The sequence below is a fragment of the Lissotriton vulgaris genome, chromosome 2_1 (genome assembly GCF_964263255.1).
Source record: "Lissotriton vulgaris chromosome 2_1, aLisVul1.2, whole genome shotgun sequence".
NCBI classification, from domain to species: Eukaryota; Metazoa; Chordata; class Amphibia; order Caudata; family Salamandridae; genus Lissotriton; species Lissotriton vulgaris.
In genome coordinates this window covers 1,029,228,869-1,029,249,265 of record NC_141687.1, presented here as the reverse complement: position 1 = coordinate 1,029,249,265, position 20,397 = coordinate 1,029,228,869, and the positions used below count along the sequence as shown (strand labels likewise).

At 40.2% G+C, this 20,397-nt stretch overlaps 1 protein-coding gene across 2 annotated transcripts in view; it reads left to right on the top strand.

The window, feature by feature from the left end:
• Positions 1 to 20,397, top strand: part of TANC1 (tetratricopeptide repeat, ankyrin repeat and coiled-coil containing 1) — a 773,242-nt gene that overhangs the window by 480,254 nt on the left and 272,591 nt on the right. For both annotated transcript variants that reach the window (XM_086956663.1, XM_086956662.1), the window contains exon 7: positions 10,822 to 11,079. In XM_086956663.1, coding sequence (XP_086812789.1) covers positions 10,822 to 11,079 — 258 coding nt within the window. The remainder of the gene's footprint in view (positions 1 to 10,821; positions 11,080 to 20,397) is intronic.

Genomic DNA, 20,397 nt, shown 5'->3' with positions numbered 1-20,397 from the left:
ACGAAGACTTAAAAAGAGCTTTTTCGTGTTTGTGCTTGAATATTCCTGTAGTTTCAGGATACATAAGAACATTAATATTAGACACACAAATTAATAATTCATAACCCTTATAAAGAAATATTTTACTCTGCATGTATTATTCTGATTTTAAAACACGTTCAACTTTGCACATTTTTGGTTGTACCTTCCAAATCTTCAAGTTTTAGTAAATTTCGGTTTTCACTCATTAGTAATTTATTAAAACACACACACGGATAGATTTCCAGAGCAGATTTTTATTAGCAAAAATCATGCTCCTTTACTAGTTCAGAACACAAGAGCGCATTTTGGGATTTTACCAGTTTAGGGTTGTGCCTTTTGGGTTTAAAAATACTCTCTACAGTTTTGAACACCTAGTGAACTTTTTTCTCCCTGTGATGAAAGAATTCTGTGCGGCCTACCTGGACAACATTTCCACCTTTAGCAATTAATGGGAGGACTACCTGAGGCATCTAACAAAGGTATTTGTCAGGATATATGGAGTGAAACTGATAAGCAAGGCAATCAAATGAATGCCATGGTGGGCAGTCCCTTGTACTCTACCTTGAGCACCAAAAAGGCAAAGGAAAGGTCTACTAGATGCCAAGATACAGCCTGTGTCAGAGTGGGAAATTTTCATCACCCAGTCTCAAGTGAGAGCCTTTCTATCCTCTCACGCTCTGAACAGGATCTGACATCTATCCTTTGAAAACTAGAGGTTTGAGTGTCGTGCTGCTGGCAGGTGTGCTGTCTTTAATTTTAAGTAAACAAATTTAGTACACCCAAGGATGTTCTGAAAAAAAGATATACCCGTGAAATGGGCTACCCAAACACCTACCATCCAAAACACAAGATGCTCACCCTCGGGAATCCTGGGCACTTAATTGTAGTTTTTCGGGTGATCAGATTCTTGTTTATTTCTGATCTTTAGGGTTATTTATACTTGTGGGCTCTGAGATAGGACAGGAGGCACACTATTTGACCCAGATGGGGTATTTTCTTTATCATTGTGCTTTACCTGAAAATGTGCCATGGTTTTAGAGTTTTTCTAGTGGAGAGTCACCCACAGGACCCAGGCTTACCAACTTGGAATGGCCATTAGCTCTATCCCTGGTCAAAGTTGAGATAAGGGTGACTGTGACTATAACTGGCAATACTTCCGGAAATGTAGGAGCAACAAATATGGTTTTGAATTAATGGTGTTCAAGGCCACATTTTAGATCAAATTTGGTCCTCTTGTCCTCTCGCTTCACCTCCTTCTATATCTCCTTGTATTTGGTCGGATCACTTTATCATTTCCTTCTCTATTCACCTGGGTGTGGTTGACAAGCCCCCCCTTCCCAAAAACATTCTAGCCCGCAACTGGAATAAGACCGATCTTGATTCTCTTTCGTGTTCCTTGGCTTCATCCGCCCCGGACCTCACTGATCTCCCCCTTGAATCCCAGGCCTATGCCATCAGCACATGGCTGTCCTCTTCGTGTGACCTAGTGGCCCCGCTTAAAAAGATCAAAGCAGTTCGCCCCTATGATGCGCACAAATGGTTCTCCCCAGAGCTCAAAGCGCTAAAACTCGACCTTAGACGGTCGGAACGCCTCTGGAGACGGAAGTACTGTCCTTCTCTGCGCGCCAAATATAAACAACTTCTCACCGAATATAAAAAAGCCATTTTAACGGCCAAAACTTCTTATTTCACTGAGAAAGTAGCTCTCTACGTCAATAAACCTCGTGAAATGTTCTCCCTGGTTCACAATCTTGCCACTTCTGAACGCTCCTCCCCTTCTCTGGTTCCCTCCCAGTCCCTCTGTTTGTCACTCAATGACTTCTTCATTGACAAGATTGTGAAGATCAAAGCTAACATCCCTACCGTGTCTCAACCCAGCCGCACCTGTCCCTTCGCACCTCCCCCGTTCTCCTTTACTCTCTTTCCCCCTATCTCACCTGATTTATTTCTCAAATATCTGCTCAAAGTTAAGTCTGGCTCTCCCGCGGATTGTGCACCTGCACGCATTCTTAAAACCCTCTTCACCAACTGTCCTGCCCCCCCCTCTTGCTTTACTTAATTCTTCTTTGGCTATTGGTTCCGTCCCCTTATCTTTCAAATCTGCAATCGTCCTCCCCATTTTAAAAAAAACTGGTCTGGATCCCTCTCTCCCCTCTAATTTTCGACCCATTTCCCTTCTTCCCTACCTCGGCAAGATCCTTGAGACCCATGTCACCTCCTGCCTCTCCTCGTATATCGAGGAGAATGGCCTCTTGGCTTCCCATCAGGCGGGTTTACGCCCGGGCCACTCCACGGAGGCAGTGGTCATTGCAGTTCTGGATGAACGCCAGGGGAAAGCCGATTCTAACCTTCCCCAAGCCTTGGTCCTCCTCGATTTGTCCGCTGCGTTTGACACGGTTGACCACTCCATTCTTCTCGACCGTGTCAGCGCAGTGGGCATTCGGGGCGCGGCCTTTTCTTGGCTCGCGTCCTTCCTTCGGGATAGGTCCCAGGCTGTTCACCTCTCCGGTTTCTCTGCCCCTCCCCGCTCGGTCTCTTGTGGTGTTCCCCAAGGTTCCTCCCTTTCCCCCCTCCTTTTCAATCTTTATATCTGTCCTCTCATCTCTTCCCTTCTCGAGCTGGGGATCTCTGTGTACAATTACGCCGATGACCTCCAGCTCGTCTTTGATCTCTCTTCTTCTCCAGTCTCTCTTCCTAAATTTTGTTCCACTTTAATTTTCATTTCCGAGTGGATGAGCGCTAATCATCTTAAGCTCAATCCTGACAAAACGGAACTTGTCCTCACTGGTGGTCCCTCTAACCCTTGGTCCCCTGCACACTGGCCCCCATCTTTTGGACCCCCTCCCTCACCTGTTTCCTCCGTTCGCACTCTTGGTATTAAAGTCAGTCATGACTTATCCATGCACAACCAGATCAGTTCCGTCGTGTCCTCCTGTTTTCTGTCCCTCCGTCTCATCCGGAAAATCTCGCGTTTCTTTTCCACCGACGCACTCAAAACCATAGTCGTGGCTTTAATCATCTCCCGCCTCGACTATGGGAATGGCCTGTACGTGGGCATACCTGCTTACGAAACTCGCCGGCTCCAGGCCATCCAAAATCAGGCCGCTCGCCTCATTTTGTCTCTCCCCAAATCCTCCCATATCACTCCCGTTCTCAATTCTCTTCATTGGCTTCCTATCCGATTCAGATCCTTTTTCAAACTGGCTTGCTTAGCTTTTCGAGCTCATTCCCGTTCTGCCCCCTCTTTCATCACTTCTCTCATCTCTTCTCACGCCCCTAGTCGCACTCTTCGATCTTCCTCCCTCTCTCTCTTGCACATCCCCCGTTTTCGCAAATCCAGAACTGGCGTTACTCGGTTTTCTGTCCTGGCCCCCCAGTTCTGGAATAGCCTCCCACTTTCTATTCGCTCCATTCCCATCTACACTCACTTTCGTAAGGCCCTTAAAACTTTCCTTTTTTCTCAGGCTTTTCCCTCTTAGTTTTCCTGGTTTCCCGTTGTGAGCTCTGAACAGGTCCCTAGCGCCAGGAATCCGCTTGGCCGCAGTGCGCTTTATTAAATATTTTTTTCATTTCATTTCATTTCATTCATGGTGACCGCTGCTAGCTGTTGCCATGGGGTGAAAAACCTGCAGCCTTGAAGCCCAAAACAACCTCCACAAAGGAGGTGGGTACCAGCACACTAGGGTCACAGGGAAGATCTTGGATAAAGCATGTTCACTTTTCTTGACTAAGTGGCTCCTCACCAGTTGTGTGATTCTTGCATGTCATGGGCAGCTGCACTGGAGCAAACTTACTGGAGCAAACTTGAAGCAGCTGAGTTCTCCTTTAGCCATCAAGTTGCCCTCCCACATAGGTCCTTCCTGTCTGATGGCTCTTGGCCATGCTCCTATGGATTAGGTCACTTTGTTTCGGCGGGCACAGTGAAGCCCCTTGCACAAGCAAGTAGGTCATGATTCTCTTCACAGATAAGCAGCACTGCAATTCTAAAGGCTTTATCGTATTTAGACCGAGTCTGTAAGGAGAATTGCAACCCCTCCTAGTGCTCTTGCTCAGGTTACGCCTTGTTAAGGCAAAACATTAAATGACATATTTGCTTAGGAGGTCCAGTAGTTATTCTTACTTTTGGGCCAGGCCTTGACAGTTGAGGGCCAAGGCTATTTCAAAGTAAAGATGATGCAGATAGAACCATTGTGGTGTTTTGAAATTTTGACTTTGTTTGGATATATTCTTTCCAGAAAGCTGATTAATGAGGTTAAGAATGTAACATTCTCTGCTTAGATCTTTACCATGTATATACTAAATGACTATTTTTATTGTATCATGTAAAAAAGCATCAACATTAATAGACGTAGATTGTACACTAATGGGTGCAATCAATACAGTCCATGTGTGATGCAGGAATGTAAATGTTAGTAATTCAAAAAGCTAAAATTCAAGTGCTCTAGTTTGTAGCATAGTGAGGATGTGAAGGATGTTGACATACCAATTACTTTTCTGAGTATATCGATTCTTGATGGTAGAATTGTAAAACTTTTCTAACGTACTTCTGCAGAAACCAAACTCCCACGTTTGATTTGAGTTCTACTGTCTGGTGAATTAACAGAGTTTGAAGTAGAAAATAGGGGTTCAAGCAGTATGTTGTGTCATTTTCCACTGAGGCCCTGTCCCTGCCATTTACCTGGCATCTTGGTTCATATGGATTTCCTAGTCAGCAAGGAAGTGTCTACTGGCTATAGCTTTTTCCAGTCGATGATTGGTCTTGCAACCTTCTGCAACACTGTGTGTTTCTATACGTGTAGACATTGGATCATATAGTTTGTACTTGCAGGATTTTCTCTCAAGAAATCTCATAGTATTGTGGACATATTTAAATAGACAGAATGTCACATGCTCAGTTGGCATGGATACTCTTTAGTAGTAGCTCTTTAAAGGGGTGGGAGGCTGTTAGTTCATAAATCTTTACCACCACCAAAGCGTGCTTAGCCAAAGGGCTTTGAACAGCAGTATCCTTGTGGAAGAGACAGTAGGTGTGCATGTGTGTGTGTTTGTGATGAGCTTTGTTGTATAGATAATGTGTTGTGCTCTGGAGTTTTTGGTTTTTCTACAGTAGAGCACACGTGTAGTATAGAACAACTACCTAGTGGTGGTAGTTTAGTAGAGGTCTTGGAACTGTTAAACCTATTTGGTGTAGGTAGTGGGTCTCATGCTCTTCTGCTCAGTTGATAAAGGTATCTGAACAATAGAGTCTATAGTCAGGATGGATCTAAGGACCTTACCTCATACTAATATGCTGACCGACCGATTGGTTAGATGTTCTATGTTTTGTCTGTGAGTGGGTTGTGGTGTGATGAACCACTCATAGTATGGTTTTGTATGGCATTCTTCTCTAGCACCAGTGATGATTTAAATAGTTGGCATGGTACAGTTGTTGCTTTCAATAAACTGGCACTACCAGTTATGGAAATATGATAGCATTTAAATTCTTTGCATACACATATGTCAGTGTTGAAGGCAGTGTATGTCATGTACAATTATGTTGACTTTGCATGTCATAGAAGTATAATGTGGGAGACTTGCATGTGACACATGTTTTGCCATTCTGGCTGTGTATAATTGTCTGACACTTGTGGTTCATCTAGTGGTTGCCTAAGAGCAGCTTAGAATGTTTCATGAAAATACATATTGCAAGTGACTTGACGGAAGATAGTTTGGTGATGTGCCATCTGAAGATGTTAGAAACTGGAAGGAGAGCTGAAAGAATATAGTTTAATCATTCACTTGTGCTCCTTACTGGAGTTAATTTCTGTGTCCTTTTTAGTTAGTCACCCAAAGTATGGGTTTTGGGTAAGCTTTAGGAGTCAAGTTACATACATGTGTGTGGTCATTTAATTGTTTAACTTACGAAACGGGCTATAGACTGAAAGATGAGAAGTATTAATGCAGTGTGCCTGTACAAGAGTAACAGTTCTATTAAGAGTTGCCTAAATGGAAGAGGTGAAACCAGTTCTCATACATCACTAAATTAAACTCCATGTTGCACGTAAACCAGTGGTGATAAAGAGACCCTAAATAGTTCAGGGTGATTTATTTTCCCGTGAAGTCTAAATTACATAGTGTGGAACATAGCTGATTACACTGAAAAAGTTTACTCGTAAACAATGTGGCAGCTCTTCATGTTACAGAGAACCAATGCATAATTCCGCACTTACTAAACATACTGATTGGGATCCAGGTACTAATGTACTCAATAAACTATTTTCTGCTATTTATATTGGCGAATCTCTGTTCTGTGTTTAGCTGTGTGGTTGTGCCAACCCTCTTTGCAGCATTGCCCAAACCTCTCTGCAGCTTTCACCTTTGCAGCAAACCTACATTTAGTTATGGTCCAGTACTGCTTTTGCTGTTTTGAAGATATATACTTATATATACATTGAGGGGATTTGTACCACCCTCTTCATCCATTGCCCTGTTCATTTGGCATTTATATTTAGATTCTACCTACAGGAGTTTACAGCAAGGGCCAACCAGGCAACACACCTTGGCTATTAAGTCTGTTTCACTTTGATTAAAGAAAGGTTATAGGTCCCTGTCATAAGTGTAGCAGGCTAGGATCGCTGAGACAAACTTTGGGGGGTCTCTGTTGGATAGTGGAGTTATTCCACACACCACTAATAAACTTAATAACCAAATAAGAGCAGGCAACTAAAGTAAAGTGACTGGTAAGTACACAAAAAGTATAAAATTCAATGGTGCAATTTATTTTCTTCCTCCCAACTGGGTTGGGTTACAATCTAAAACATAATAAAAACTGACTGTTTTTACTTTGACTGTAACTATATTTATTGTACTACCACTGTAGGTGGTTTTTTAATTGTTTTTTTATTATGTTTTAGATTGTAACCCAGTTGGGAGGAAGAAAATAAATTGCACCATTGAATTTTATACTTTTTGTGTACTTACCAGTCACTTTACTTTAGTTGCCTGCTCTTATTTGGTTATTAAGTTTATTAGTGGTGTGTGGAATAACTCCACTATCCAACAGAGACCCCCCCAAAGTTTGTGTCAGCGATCCTAGCCTGCTACACTTATGACAGGGACCTATAACCTTTCTCTGACTCAGTATCCCCCTCCCTGCTACTCACAACAGGGGAACCTTCCATATCTTTGAGGATCACTTTGATTAAAGGCACTGTACTGATTACTTGTGCTCATCCATGCACATCCACCGAAAAATAGGCCAATTTAGGTCCGTGGAAGCTAGGCCAAATATTGCCTCTCTTAATTTCTTTTAGTTTTTCAGTATTTTTGCCTTTAGCAATTGTAGTTTGCATAGTGTATTATTGTTGTCCATTACAAGATGGCGAAGTGTTGGTGAGTGAGTAACACATTCAGAAAAGGGAAATACGTTTTTGTGTTTACCTTTGCTACTGTTAAATTTGGTAGTAAGATGAACAGTGTTTATATAAGTTGTGAATTTGTCTAATTGTCTACTTTCAGCCTACTATACTATAAATATATCATCTGTGTAGCCTAATACCAGGGGTTTGATGCTGAAAGGACAAATTATAAGGTGTTTTAGTTTGCCCATGAAGATGTTCACGAAGGATGCAGCCATCTGGGTACCAATAGAAGTGCCTTGTATCTGCAGGGACAGTTTTTACCATTGCAAGTAATAGTTTTTACCATTGCAAGTAACAATGTTGAATTTAAAAGTACGTCTGGCTATTTTGGTAATGGCTTTAGTTATTGGCTTCTAAATAGTTCTTTTGTTAAGAGCTTCACATAGTGCCATAAGACCACCCTTGTGTGCTATGTTGATTTACAGTCAAGTAATATGAAATGTATGTTCCTAGGAGAGTGTCATCATCAAATGTGAAGGTCTGGTTTCAATGCTCAATTATCTGAAGGATGTGACTGATACCCTTACCAAGTGATGGAAGTTCATGGAAGAAAACGAGGTGGAGTTCAATTTAACATATACACATATTCTGTCAGTGGCTGATTACCAGGGATGATGGGATGGCAAGGGTTGTTCCTTTTGTGTATTTTGGGAACAAGGTCTCTCGGGTTTAGGTCTTGGCTGAACAAGTACATCAACTGCTGTTACATCAGTGAGATGTGGCTCCTGTTTTACAACCACATCCATAATTTCCATCTTCAAGTCTTATGTGAAATTTATTTACACAGGTTTGTTAGTAGTGGTATCTAATATTTGTCTCACTCTCTTTATTATAATCACTTACGTTAATAGCAACCACTGCAACACCATTATCTGCTTGTTTTTATGATGACATCCATTATTTGCTAAACTGGTGGTACATTTTCTTTTTTCTTTGTCAATATTATCAAAAATCCTTTTGATGTTGAGTCATTGATGGGTTTGCTGATAAACAAGTATGTGTTTTAGAAACAGAATACTTTTCTAACATTTTGTTAATAGCAGTCCTTTTTTTTATTGTATATTGTTCATGGATTTTATATGTTTTTGGTTCGATGGTCTTTGCAGTTTTCATGTCACTTGCATTTCTCTTTAGACCTTGAGCAGAGACACTGGCGTCTTTATCCTGCCTATTTTTGTACTCTGATTTTCCCCCTGTTCATGGCGATCTGTGCCTGCTTAACGCTATGCTCAACCTTAAATAAATAAATTATTAAAAATTAAAATGAGGGTTGTTAATCTAGAAAGATCTACATGAGAGAGTAGTTGTGAAAAGAAACTGCATGAGAGAAATTGTACACATGAGAAATTGTGAATTATTTTTTCAGTGCCCAGTATTGAAGGATTACTATTGGGCTGTCATAGAAACTCTTGTTTACGGCATGGAGGCAAGACATAGGCACTATTGAGACTAGCCTGCTTGGCCTACAAAAACAACCCAAAAGAAAGAACGTAACCACAAAATCTATGGGCTTAGTGTTTTTGCTGGCCAAATGTGCAGTTACGATGAAGTGGTAGGTAACAGCACCTCCTGCATTGGATAGCTGGAGAAAGGAGGTAGTACACTAGGCAGACATAGAAAGCATTGTGCTTCGTGGGGAAGAATGAAGGAGCCTCTGTAAGAAGCCGATTACAGGACATTGCAATGACTAACTTAGGTTTGTTGATGGAAAGAACAACAACATGCCACCCTGAGGCATTGATGGAACACCTCATGGGGACAGATTAAACTAATGACTACACTACTGCCTAAAATGAAAAATATTATAAGCAATAGCAGCAGCAATCAATGTACAATAATTGTTAGCGAAGACCCATCTGCACAGAGGTGGAAACAGTGTAAGGTTGAGATCCTAAGCCAAATACAACTCTGTTCCTTGGAATGATGCTGCCCCTCTTAGAAGGTTGTCTGTTGGACCTGGACAAGCAAGTGACCTTATTAGAACTTTTAACAATATACTCTCCAGAGGAGAATGTGTGGAACTAAGGGAGGGAAGGGATGGTGAGACATTTGTGGTATGCTTATTATCATATGTTTTTGTGTAGACTGTTACACTCTTTGAATCACAGACTTGTTAAACAGTGTTTGTACTTAATAAAATAATGAAAATACTAAAATAAAATGGTTAAAACAAAAGTAATTTTTTCAAATAAGCCTAATTGTCATAAAAAATGTGCTAATTATTTGAAATATATTTGGACAGGATCTTGCATGAAAATTAACACCAGGGCATACCTTGCTCCCATAAAACACAAGCCAGGTACTATAAATTTCAAACAGAAAATGTCAACTCTGTCTCTTACATTTCCTTTGAGAGATTTTATACGCCATGTGTCCTGCAAGTGAAAACTATTTGAAATAGCTTGATGGCGAAAGGACAAATTAAATGCTGAATTTCGCAGTTATTTAAAATTTCACCTGGGCTCAATACACAGATGTGTGCATGTACATTACATTCGAGTTCTTTTCTTCTGCTTTTCTAGTTTTGCAGGTTAGAATATTCAAGATTACGATTATAAACTCAATTTTTTGCCTACTTGTTCAAAAAACTGTAGTCCGCAATAGCGAATAAAATATTACTGTTTCCTTAACATTTTCATTAAACTCTCAAACTGATGTTTGTTATGCAACATGATACTTTACGGGCAGGTTAATTTATCACCTAGCTCATCTAATAGGCTATTTTTATTAGTATATAGGTTTTGTAAATATTTCATAGTTTTTGATTTTTATTTTTTTTATTTGAAATCTGTTTATTGACATTTTGAGAACAAACCGATATATGAGGAACAAAGCCTTGACAGGTTTATGCATCCGACCAATAGCAATGGTTCAAGAGTAAAAAGTAATCAGAGCATTAAAACAAACATGCATTGTCTTGAGTTTGAAAGGCATGACCCCTCGAAATGTCGCATCAGGGCCGAGCTTACAAGAAAGCATGGTAAGTTATTGATGTTTGGCATATATTTTCACATAACATCTTCGATTGTAGTTAAATGTTTTACTTCTGTCCTAGGTGCAAGTGGTAATGCCATTCAATGTGTTGCAATTTACCGGATTATGTGAAATCGGATTGAATACATATTCCTTTTAATTTTGCCTAGCTTAACACCAACATGAGCTCTACCAAATGTTATTTTTCTCCTTATGTGGTTTTCATTCCCGATTCTTGCAGCTGTGAGCAATTGTGTTCTCCATTTACACACTAATGTTTTTTTAATTGTCCTGAAAGGTGTGATGTGAATTCTTGATTATAAATGTTGAAATAGTAAGACTTTTTTAATAGCAGGAGCTCTGAATGCTTCAAAATGAAACCGATTACTCTTTCGATGGTTTCAATTATGCATTTTCTCTGCCACAGCAACCATCACAAGTTCATCGGAGAATGATGACAGAAGTGGTTCCAGCCTAGAGTGGAGCAAGGATGGAAGTTTAAGAGCAGGCGTCCATCATGGAACGGTTGCAGATCGGAGGACGGACAACTGCTCGCCTGTTGAGGAAGAGTCGCCTGGGTCCTTGGAGAGTCTGTCCAAACCAGAAGCTCCTATTAGAGATGGGCCTGTTCCTTATACACCGAGCAGCAGCTCCCTGGCTATGCAGAGGCCTAACTCAGTTGCAGGTAAAAGGGATCTGTTGGATTATTGGAACGCTTGTCTTGCATGTCAAAATGTAAGAAATCCTTTATAAAGGTGATAAACATTAATGCCAACACCCGGATCATTTTATGTACTACTTGTGGTCTTTATCCTGGATATGTGCACGTTTTTCAAACCACATTTAAAAAATAAAATTCTTTAATATTATACAGAAGGTATTTCAAAACAATATCATTCCATTGTGGAAAACTCATTTCATATTAAGTTCTTATCACCTGTGTACATCTATAGTGGTAGCTAGGGCCCCATATGATCTGGCTCAACATATCCGTACTCCAATGTATTAGACTGATACAAACACTATGGATCAAGCCACCACAGGACCCAATCCCATCTATATGACAGAATATATTCAATTATCCACAAGTTAGTGTGCACACAGTAGTATTGTAACCCCTAAAATCAGTTTGGTCTAAAAGCTGTCCTCAAAGATGAGAAATTCCCTGTGTCGTGAAGTGTTTTTGATTCCAAAACTTTATTTTTCTTATCAATTTATGAAAATGTGAACATCCACATCAGTCATGTTTCGTCCATATAAGGACTTCGTCCAGGCTACAAATAATGCAAACATTCACCAATTATATTCATAAAATGATTGAAACACCTATTTTAAAATATCAATAGGACACAATTCTACAACTGGACACCAAACCTGAAGCTCACTTAAGAAAGAAACATCAGCCTATGTTTACAGTACAATATTAAAAAGTGTGTTAAATTGCAAAACATTTACTATTTCTGATTGAAAAATACATTCTAGTCTCATGTACATCCAGTGCTAACAGAGTAACGTCACACACAGTTTCCCAACAGTAGAACGTTTAGTGTTTCAAAACATAACCCTCAAAGCTTTGTTTAATGTTGTGCTTGTTAATGTTTTAGCTTGCAGATTTCCTGTCTAAAACTATTTCCTTCTGTTTTGTTTTTCCTTTGCAATCATTTTGCATTAGGATGTTTTCAGTTTTATTTACTGTCTTAAGTTCTTCTTGCACATTAGAGGAATGGGTGAAATACAGTCTGGTGCACTGTTACAATCGCTAAAGTTCTGAACAAAGATAACATTGTGTTTAATTTTCCACTAGAACATTTATCTGGAAAATCATGCACCCACCAAATAGACTGCTGTTGCTGTCAGTGCTGCCGCCCACGTTCGTACAGGCTTATTCATGAACTAAACACTTCTGACCCCCTTGTGTACCCATAGACCAATACTTGTCAGTCCTGCTACCAGCATTATAGACAGATACACTTGATCACCCTGCCCACCCTATCTCCATTACCGCTAGCTTTACTACTTAGGGAACACAACTAAGGCAGTATTGTTACAGCATTGATACAAGTGTTAGTTCTGCATTTGGAACAAGTGATATTGGTGACATTACTAGTTCCGCTTCTAGGATTGCTATTGCTACTTACTACATACATCTTTGATGCTTCTACTGCTACAAGTGGCTTCTTCTACTAATAGTCCTAGTTTATATACTTCTCCTAATATTAATTCTGTTAGATTTGCTAATACAATCCAGCAAGATGGTTTAGAGATCTGAGCAAATACTGCAGAGATCTTTAGGCAATCTGCTGGTCACTACTTTGAATCCTAGCAGCCGGCTCCGCTTTTTATCATTCCAGGCTATATAAACTAAGTGCCCTTTAATTAGAGAATAGGACATCTTATTATTTACAGGACAATGAGGCTATAGAAACTCCTTGTTTTTACCTATGTCTTGTTTCTCTTTTCAAATAAGGTCCTCCACACTAGGTGTATCAGTCACATTTGAAGCTAAATGAAGAGCATAACAATTGTGGTGTTTTTCTGTGGAGCTTTTGAAACTTTCTAGCAGGATGTACTGATGCATTCCGCTACACTAAAGTCAACTTCACTCTCTTTTTTAGTGCAAACTAGCATTTTGTTGAGTTTTCTTTTACTGCATTTACTGCAATGTCTTTTTTCTCCCTGCTTTCAAATTCATTTTTTAGGTTCGGTTGTTATCTTTCTTTAATATACCCCAAAAAATCAGAGAAAAAGCACATTTCAGTACTAGTGGTCCTTGCCAGATTTATCTCATAGGAAGAATCTTCGTGTTAGTTCCCAAACTTGTTTGGGTTGGATTAGCAAATTCCGAAGTGTATAATCAGCGCGACCGACTGGCTGCAGCACTGCTTCAGAAACTATTTGACAGCTGTCGTTCGCAAGTTGGTGTTTGCTGAATTTTGTATTGCAGTAGACAATGTATGCCAAGGACCCTAATTCAGAATTTCTGGATTTGACTTTTCTGATGAGTGCAGCAGACCTATTGATTTCTTATTTCCTCTGGGTCCAATTAACACATGTTCAGATCTTGGAACATTCAGCCAAAGGCTGGGGGCATTAAAAGACATATATTGGCACAGCCTGTTTTATCTGGATGTTGATGTCCTGAGGCTATTGTGCTGAGATACCTGGGTCTCCTACCATGTTGGTTGTCAGGCGTTATCTGATGCTAGATAGCGACAAAATCTGGAGTGCATCCTATTGCCCATGGCCATATTCCCTGATGCTACAGGTCTCCTTTTCCAACACTGCTGCATCAGGGGGCATTAATCCAGTAGTTTCATGCCTTGTGCCAGTGAGACTCTCTTAGCGTCTTGCTACCAACACTATTAGCTGTCCGTTGCGCCATCTCAAGTGATCAAGACGTGGCCACAGCATTTCACAGATGGTTACACTGTGCCGTTGACTCATTATGGCTTTGATGATATGAATATCACTCACTTTACTTACAGCCAGTGTAGATTTGTCAGTGGCAGAAGCAGCTTCTCCACTTATGGTAGGGGCTTTACACCATAGGGTAAGAGCCCGCAGGCTGCACTCGTTGAGCCCCTTCCCGTAGAAGACAACTTTAGGCAGCTCCACAGAAAACCTCACACAGCGCAAGCATTTGCAATGTTTGTGATGGTATGTCTGAAAGATGAGGCCTCTAGAGTTTGTGTATTCTGGTTGAGCTGAGTTAGATGCCTAGCCAGTATCTTGTAGCTCCTAAGATACTAACACCCCCCCCCCTAAAATCCTCTATTGCTGGCTCTCTTCTAAATAGTCATGTCCTTCTTGTGCTTTTTCCAAGAGAAATTAAACAATAAAGATATAGTGGGTGTGGGAGTACCTGTATTTTATAAGGTTAGAAGGACTGTTCTTCTGTAAGATATGAATGTGGTTGCAGTATTCATTGTTTTGATGCATGGGGACTAAGGCTTTTTGCTAACTTTTTCTGTTCTGCTTTGATGACTAGCTGATCCCTCCTTGTTTTCCCAGAACATATAGACACTTAGTATATTTCTGCTACCAACATAATGTATTCCTGGTTCCCCCCAGTTTGTTGGTAACTGTTGCTGCTGCCTCGGTTAGAAGAAAAGGACTTGCATCCTTGCCCTCGGCAGCACCAGACAAGCAGATTAGGGTATTGGAGGCTAATAATCGCTAAAAAACACATCAGATTCATGAGATGCCCAAAAATTCTGAATTCCTTCATATAGAGCCTGAAAAGCGCATGAGGTGTGGATAATATACAAAACTGTCCAAAGCAGTGCCCGGCTTAACATCAAAATAGGAATTCGCAAAAGGGAGATAATAGTGATTGTAAAAAAGCTTCAGGACTCAGGTAAGACATGTTGGTGTATCAGTCTTTTTGGAGGAGAAATGAGTAACCCGTGTCAGCGAACAGTATAGTAATGTTTCTGCCTCCATGGGATTGGTTGCGCTGTTGCAAGGGATCCTGACACCATTGGTCAACATAGTTGTTTAATGTGCCTCACCAGTACTGATGGAGAGCTCTTTAGACCTAAAATAATCACATGATAAATTATATATAGTCAGAGGACCTGTAGAGAAATCACATAAACATGACCCTCAGAAACCCACCACAGGGAGTAAATATAACTGCAGGCATGCTAGGCAGATTCTTCCTTCAAGGAAAGCAGAATAACAATTAATGATTTATAATCCATGCAGGGGGGGCTGAAAAGGCGGTTTGTAGCAGATGTACATACAATTACCAGATTGAGTGAACTGGAAGGCTAATCCCACAGAGGGTAGTCCCTTATATCGATCCAGCTAACCTGAGAGTGTACACCATGTTTGCCTACAGTTGGTTTTGTTCAAATTATTTGTTGGATACTGCACAAGCTGAACCTTCTTCAAGCAATTAGTCCTTAGTGCCCTGTAGACTGCAGTGGGGTTTTGGCCATTTTGTTTTCCATAAACGTGTTAACTGTTTTTCATTATTGATATGAATACCCAGTCTTTCCTTCTTGTCTTTTGAGAAGATATTTACACAATAGCATTGTGACAGTCAAACAGTTCAGTCTAACGTTTTGCACTTTTGTTCGAAAACATAACCTGCTTGCCAATCTATTTAACTTGCAACTCAACTTCTCTGCAAATTATGCTACTTTCCCTCAAAGGTTGATATTTGCAAGTTAAGTATAATTTTCTTTGCAACCAGTCGTCTTCAAATACTGTGGATAATCAAAACGTGCCTCTTAGAGAAAATAAACCAAATGCAGGCTGCAGCACTTGTACGGCTGGCTGATTTGAGGCAGGAGATGACTGAAAAAACAGACACATTTCTTTAGTTCAGAGGGAATGTGTTAACAAAATCTCCGGACATTGACAGCTGGGGAGGGAGAATGGACTCTTGAGGAGCCACCAGCCTACACTGTCATAATCAGTAAGTATTCTTCCGTATGTGCTTGGACCTCTCTGGGCAGTGACTTTTGTCTCCACCCATCTCATGATTGCTGCCAAAATAAGCATGACTTGGGGGGGGGGGGGGGGGGGGCATTTTCCAAGGGATGGTAGGAGGTAGTGGTTTGGAATTGTGACACAATGAGCACTCTTGAGTGCCAGTGCTACAGAAGTGATCTCAATTTTTAGGATGCTTGCCCCGGAAGCCACAGTGAGTAGGCTGAGTCGGAACTATCCAGAATTCCAACAGAGTGGAGGAAAGCTCAGCAAAACTTCACCAGAATATTCTTGGTCTCCTTTTGATACAGATTGTACTGATCCCTGGCGTTCAGGGTTTTTTATTGGGCTGTGTTGAGGTTCTGGATTTCCAACAGCTTTGCCAAGCCAGGGAGCTGAATTAGCAGAGGTTTGTTTCCGAAGCAGAGGACTGTCCAACATCGTCCCTTGGCCTCCATTGTGCAGTAAAGTAAGCTGATAGTTGCATTCGAATGGGTAAAGGTAAACATCTGCAGCTTTTCCAAGACACTTTTGAGGCAGAGAAGCTCATCCCTACCTGGCTATCAAGAAGGAGCAAAAGAGACAAGATGGTTTATAACCATACTCCCGAACCGTTCTCTTCTACTGTGCCCATCCTTATTATAGTGCAAACCCAACTTCGGCCCATGACCGCAGTGTGCATAGATGTTAACAGGAGTTACACAAAACGTTAGCACAGCAGAGCACCTGTTGCCGCCACAAGGCGATGAAAACTTTTATCCAGTTCTTGCCACACAGGTGAATAGCAGAAATATTGGCACATTTTATTATGCCTAAAATGAATACCCCACCCTTTAACTGAGGAGGCCCTTTCTTTACTGCAACCTCATTAGCAAAGTCTTAAGGCTTCTGAATAAAATGTAGGTTTAGAAAGAGTTTCATTGAGCATCTGAGGCAAATGGTCATCATTTAGAGCTCTTTTGTGTAGCCTACAGAACAGGCATCTTTCTACTAAACAATACACATTCACTGAGACACGTCTTTGATGTTAATTATAAATGTTGATAACATTTTAAGGGATTTTTTTAGTCATATATTTTTAAATGCTATCTTTTTGGCAGGTGACTTATAGATTTGCCAACTTTAAAATAGATTACATCAAGTACTACCAACACCAGCCTCATTGAAGGCTCTATGTTTAGTAAAACTGAGCCTGTTTTCAATTTAATTCAATTCTGTTAAGGATGATAATGACCATCTTCAGTATTTCAGGTAATGCTTAATTTTTGTTTAGTGCTGCTAAGATATGCAGCTATGCAGTTTTCTCTTTTTCATGAACGTGTTCTGTTTTTTTGCCAGTGTTTAGGGAAAACCACTATTTAACGTCATGCAACCAAACCAAAGGTTTCTGGATTCAGCTACATGTCCTGCAAACTAAACTTTTGTTTTTGTGGGAGTAGTCTGAATATATCTTAACCACAGAGCTAACACTGTGCACGTGATTTGGCAGTAATCCATCTTGTACTCAAGCTGAAGCAAAAAGCATTGGCCATTGATTTTGTTTTTAAATTTCAAAACTACTTAGTAGTGCCAAGAGTGTAAGTGGTGTTGGAGATTAAAGTAACAAATGTCGAAGGATGCTAATGCAGTCTTCCATTGCAACATCTTTCAAATATATGCTAATTGGCTTCATTAGAAAGTACGTGCATAAAGCATATTTGCAGAGAATAACGTTTTAAACATAAGCCTCTGACTTCACGTTAGTAGGTCAAAGATTTGGGCAAACAGTAATGGTAATAAGCTGTAATATGTCACTTTTGCTGCGTGAATTGTTGTAGGTTCACATGCTTTGCACACTCTTGCCATTTTTTGGTTGGTATGAAAATCACATCTATAACTTATTATTATTTTTTTATCGACATAGACCATGAGTGTTTCTCTGAAAAGCCCCCACCCCATTGATATTATGCTTAATACCCTAAATATCACAGCTTTTTTGGATTATTTTACTTCCCTGGTTGTTTGCAAGGGATATGTGCGAAAGATCTTCGATATGGATCCATATTGAAGACCAAACATAATTGTATCGATTTTAGGGACTATTAGTTAAATGTCTTCAAAGTGTATGAGTTCCATATGCTGATTACAGACAATGTGGATCTTGAAAAACAGGTCCTTCATGAACATTTGAAGGTTTTTTAATATTCTTGAACCTTTGCGGCGTGGTCAAGTTATGAAATCTGTTGTTTTGAATTTATGGAAGAGCAGTTTATTAAAAAATACTGCAAAGGATCTTAGTTCGGAGGTTCAGTATGTGTATTCTGACCCTTTCCATTTGAACTTGAAACACAAGAACAACTTCCATGTTACTGTTTGAAAGACAGAATCCTTAAAGAGGGTTGAAAGTGAAAACTGTGCCAACACACGGTTTAGTTTCCTGTTTGGAAAAGCAGTAGACCCTAGTATGGAAATAAAGGATGACGTTAGGCCTATGGGTAACAAAGTGCATGGGAGGGTTTAAATGTTATGTTTCAAAACCAAGATACACATTGTACACAATTTGGAAGAGCCAGAATCTTTCATGGGTACACTTTACACAGAGGATTCATATACTTGACTGTGAACATTTTCTTTCATCATGTGACAGGTGCTGAACACTTTTGGGCTTGACTGTCTTATTCCATCCTTATGATTTGTGCCATTGTTTCTGGATCCACAGAGACCAGGACTGGCAAACTTTGCAACTTTCTTCTTTAAGTCCATATCGACACAGCCTTGTGCACCGACAGCACTGTGGCTGGTTTACTGCTTACTTATCCAGAGGCCTTGCATTCACTCTTGTCGAGCTCCACACTTCCGTCCTAAGCGAGAAAGTGAGAGAGTGTGACTATACAGCAGAGCTATATTTTAATCATTTTAATTTTGCATAAAAAATGTTTCTCCTATCACTTACGAAGCGTGTGTGACATTGTAATCAAAGACATAGTGCCTTGCAAACTGTTTCAGATAACCATCTGGTTATTGGAACAATGCTCACACCTCCATATCTGTTTTTTAGAGAAAAAAGTGGGCTACTAGTGAAAAAAATTAGTATCAACTTTTGCTAAATCCATACCATGCTGCTGTTCAGCTATGCAGTGCAGTATGTTAAGTTAGTCACCATATTGCCGGGCCCTATTAAAATGCTTGCTTTGTTTCCCTGAAAAAATATTTCCTACCTCAAACGAAGGTGAAAATATTTGTATGGAAATTCAAAGTGAGCCTTAGCATGCTATTTCATTTAGGTGGAAACACGACGGGGATCCAAAATAAGGTATTTACTCTGTTGAGAGATTATTGGGGTGAGGGGAAGAACAGTTTGGCATTGTAACACAGGGCTGGTCACTCTTGCTTTTCAGTACGGTACTCTACAAACAGTGATGCAGTTACTATTATCCTTTTAATTCAGCAATCCTGTTTTTCAGCTGTGCTTCATATTTATGTGGGGTATCCTTATCTTTGTGTATTTTTGTTATTGGTAACATTTGGTTTGCCAGGTTTTTACTTTACTCCTTTCTCCAGTGGCCATCGGTTGACTTACACTCAAAAGTAGGACCTGAAACTTCTTGGAAGCCTCAGATATCCATGAATACTGTCTGTCTTACCCAGGATCTGTGTAAAAGCTTCCGGTCTTCAGTTATTGATTGGTGATGTTTGTGAAAAGCAGATTTTTCCCTCAGATCTCCCGGACCCTAATCCGTTAGATTTATCTAGGATCAGAATGACCCTTAGACATATAAGACAAGACATTCTCAGCTATTAAAAAGATGTTTAAATAAAACGCAAATCGGAAAGTCGAAATTCTGACGATCCTACCTCCGTATGCTAGTGTGAGGGTTTCTGTTTATCGTATTTGGATAATATAACTGCAGCTTACTTGACTTCTACCTCTGTCTAAAATGTCAGAGGGTCAGTTACTTCCAGTATTTGTGTAGTTATCCCTGAGGGTTGCCACTTAATTCTCCTGAATATTCCCACTAAGATGGATGATCTGTGTGCTAAAAGCCTGAGGGTTTCAGAGATTAATACTTGTTTTTGTTTTCTAAATCATTTTGAACAGGCTGTAAGCCTAATCTCTAATTTGCACTGATAAACCATTTTAAGACCAGACAATATTTCGAATAAAACTGACTTCAATTCCGCTAATCCCTGTTGAATAACATGGACCTCGAATTCACTTCTCCTTCATTTCATCCTAACTCCTGTGACACTCAGAGTTGCATGATGTGGCTGGATTGAATTAAACCCCTCTTTCTCTGCACCGTGTGCTCAGAGAAACATAATGAAACTATGAGGCTCGTGAATGGGATGTGTTGGTGTATGGAGTGGGTCTGCCGTGCGCCCTCTGTTCTGTGCCTCAGCTCAAATTCTTGATAGAACTCACCTTATGATATATCCCACCCTGCTCCCTTTACCACAAACCCTCATGCTGCTGAATTCAGTCTCCAGACAAATCATACACAGCTCCTGTATGGACAGACATTTTTTGGCTATTCACTTACCTCACAAAACATATTATGTAGAGTAATTACTTTCCCTCTTTTTT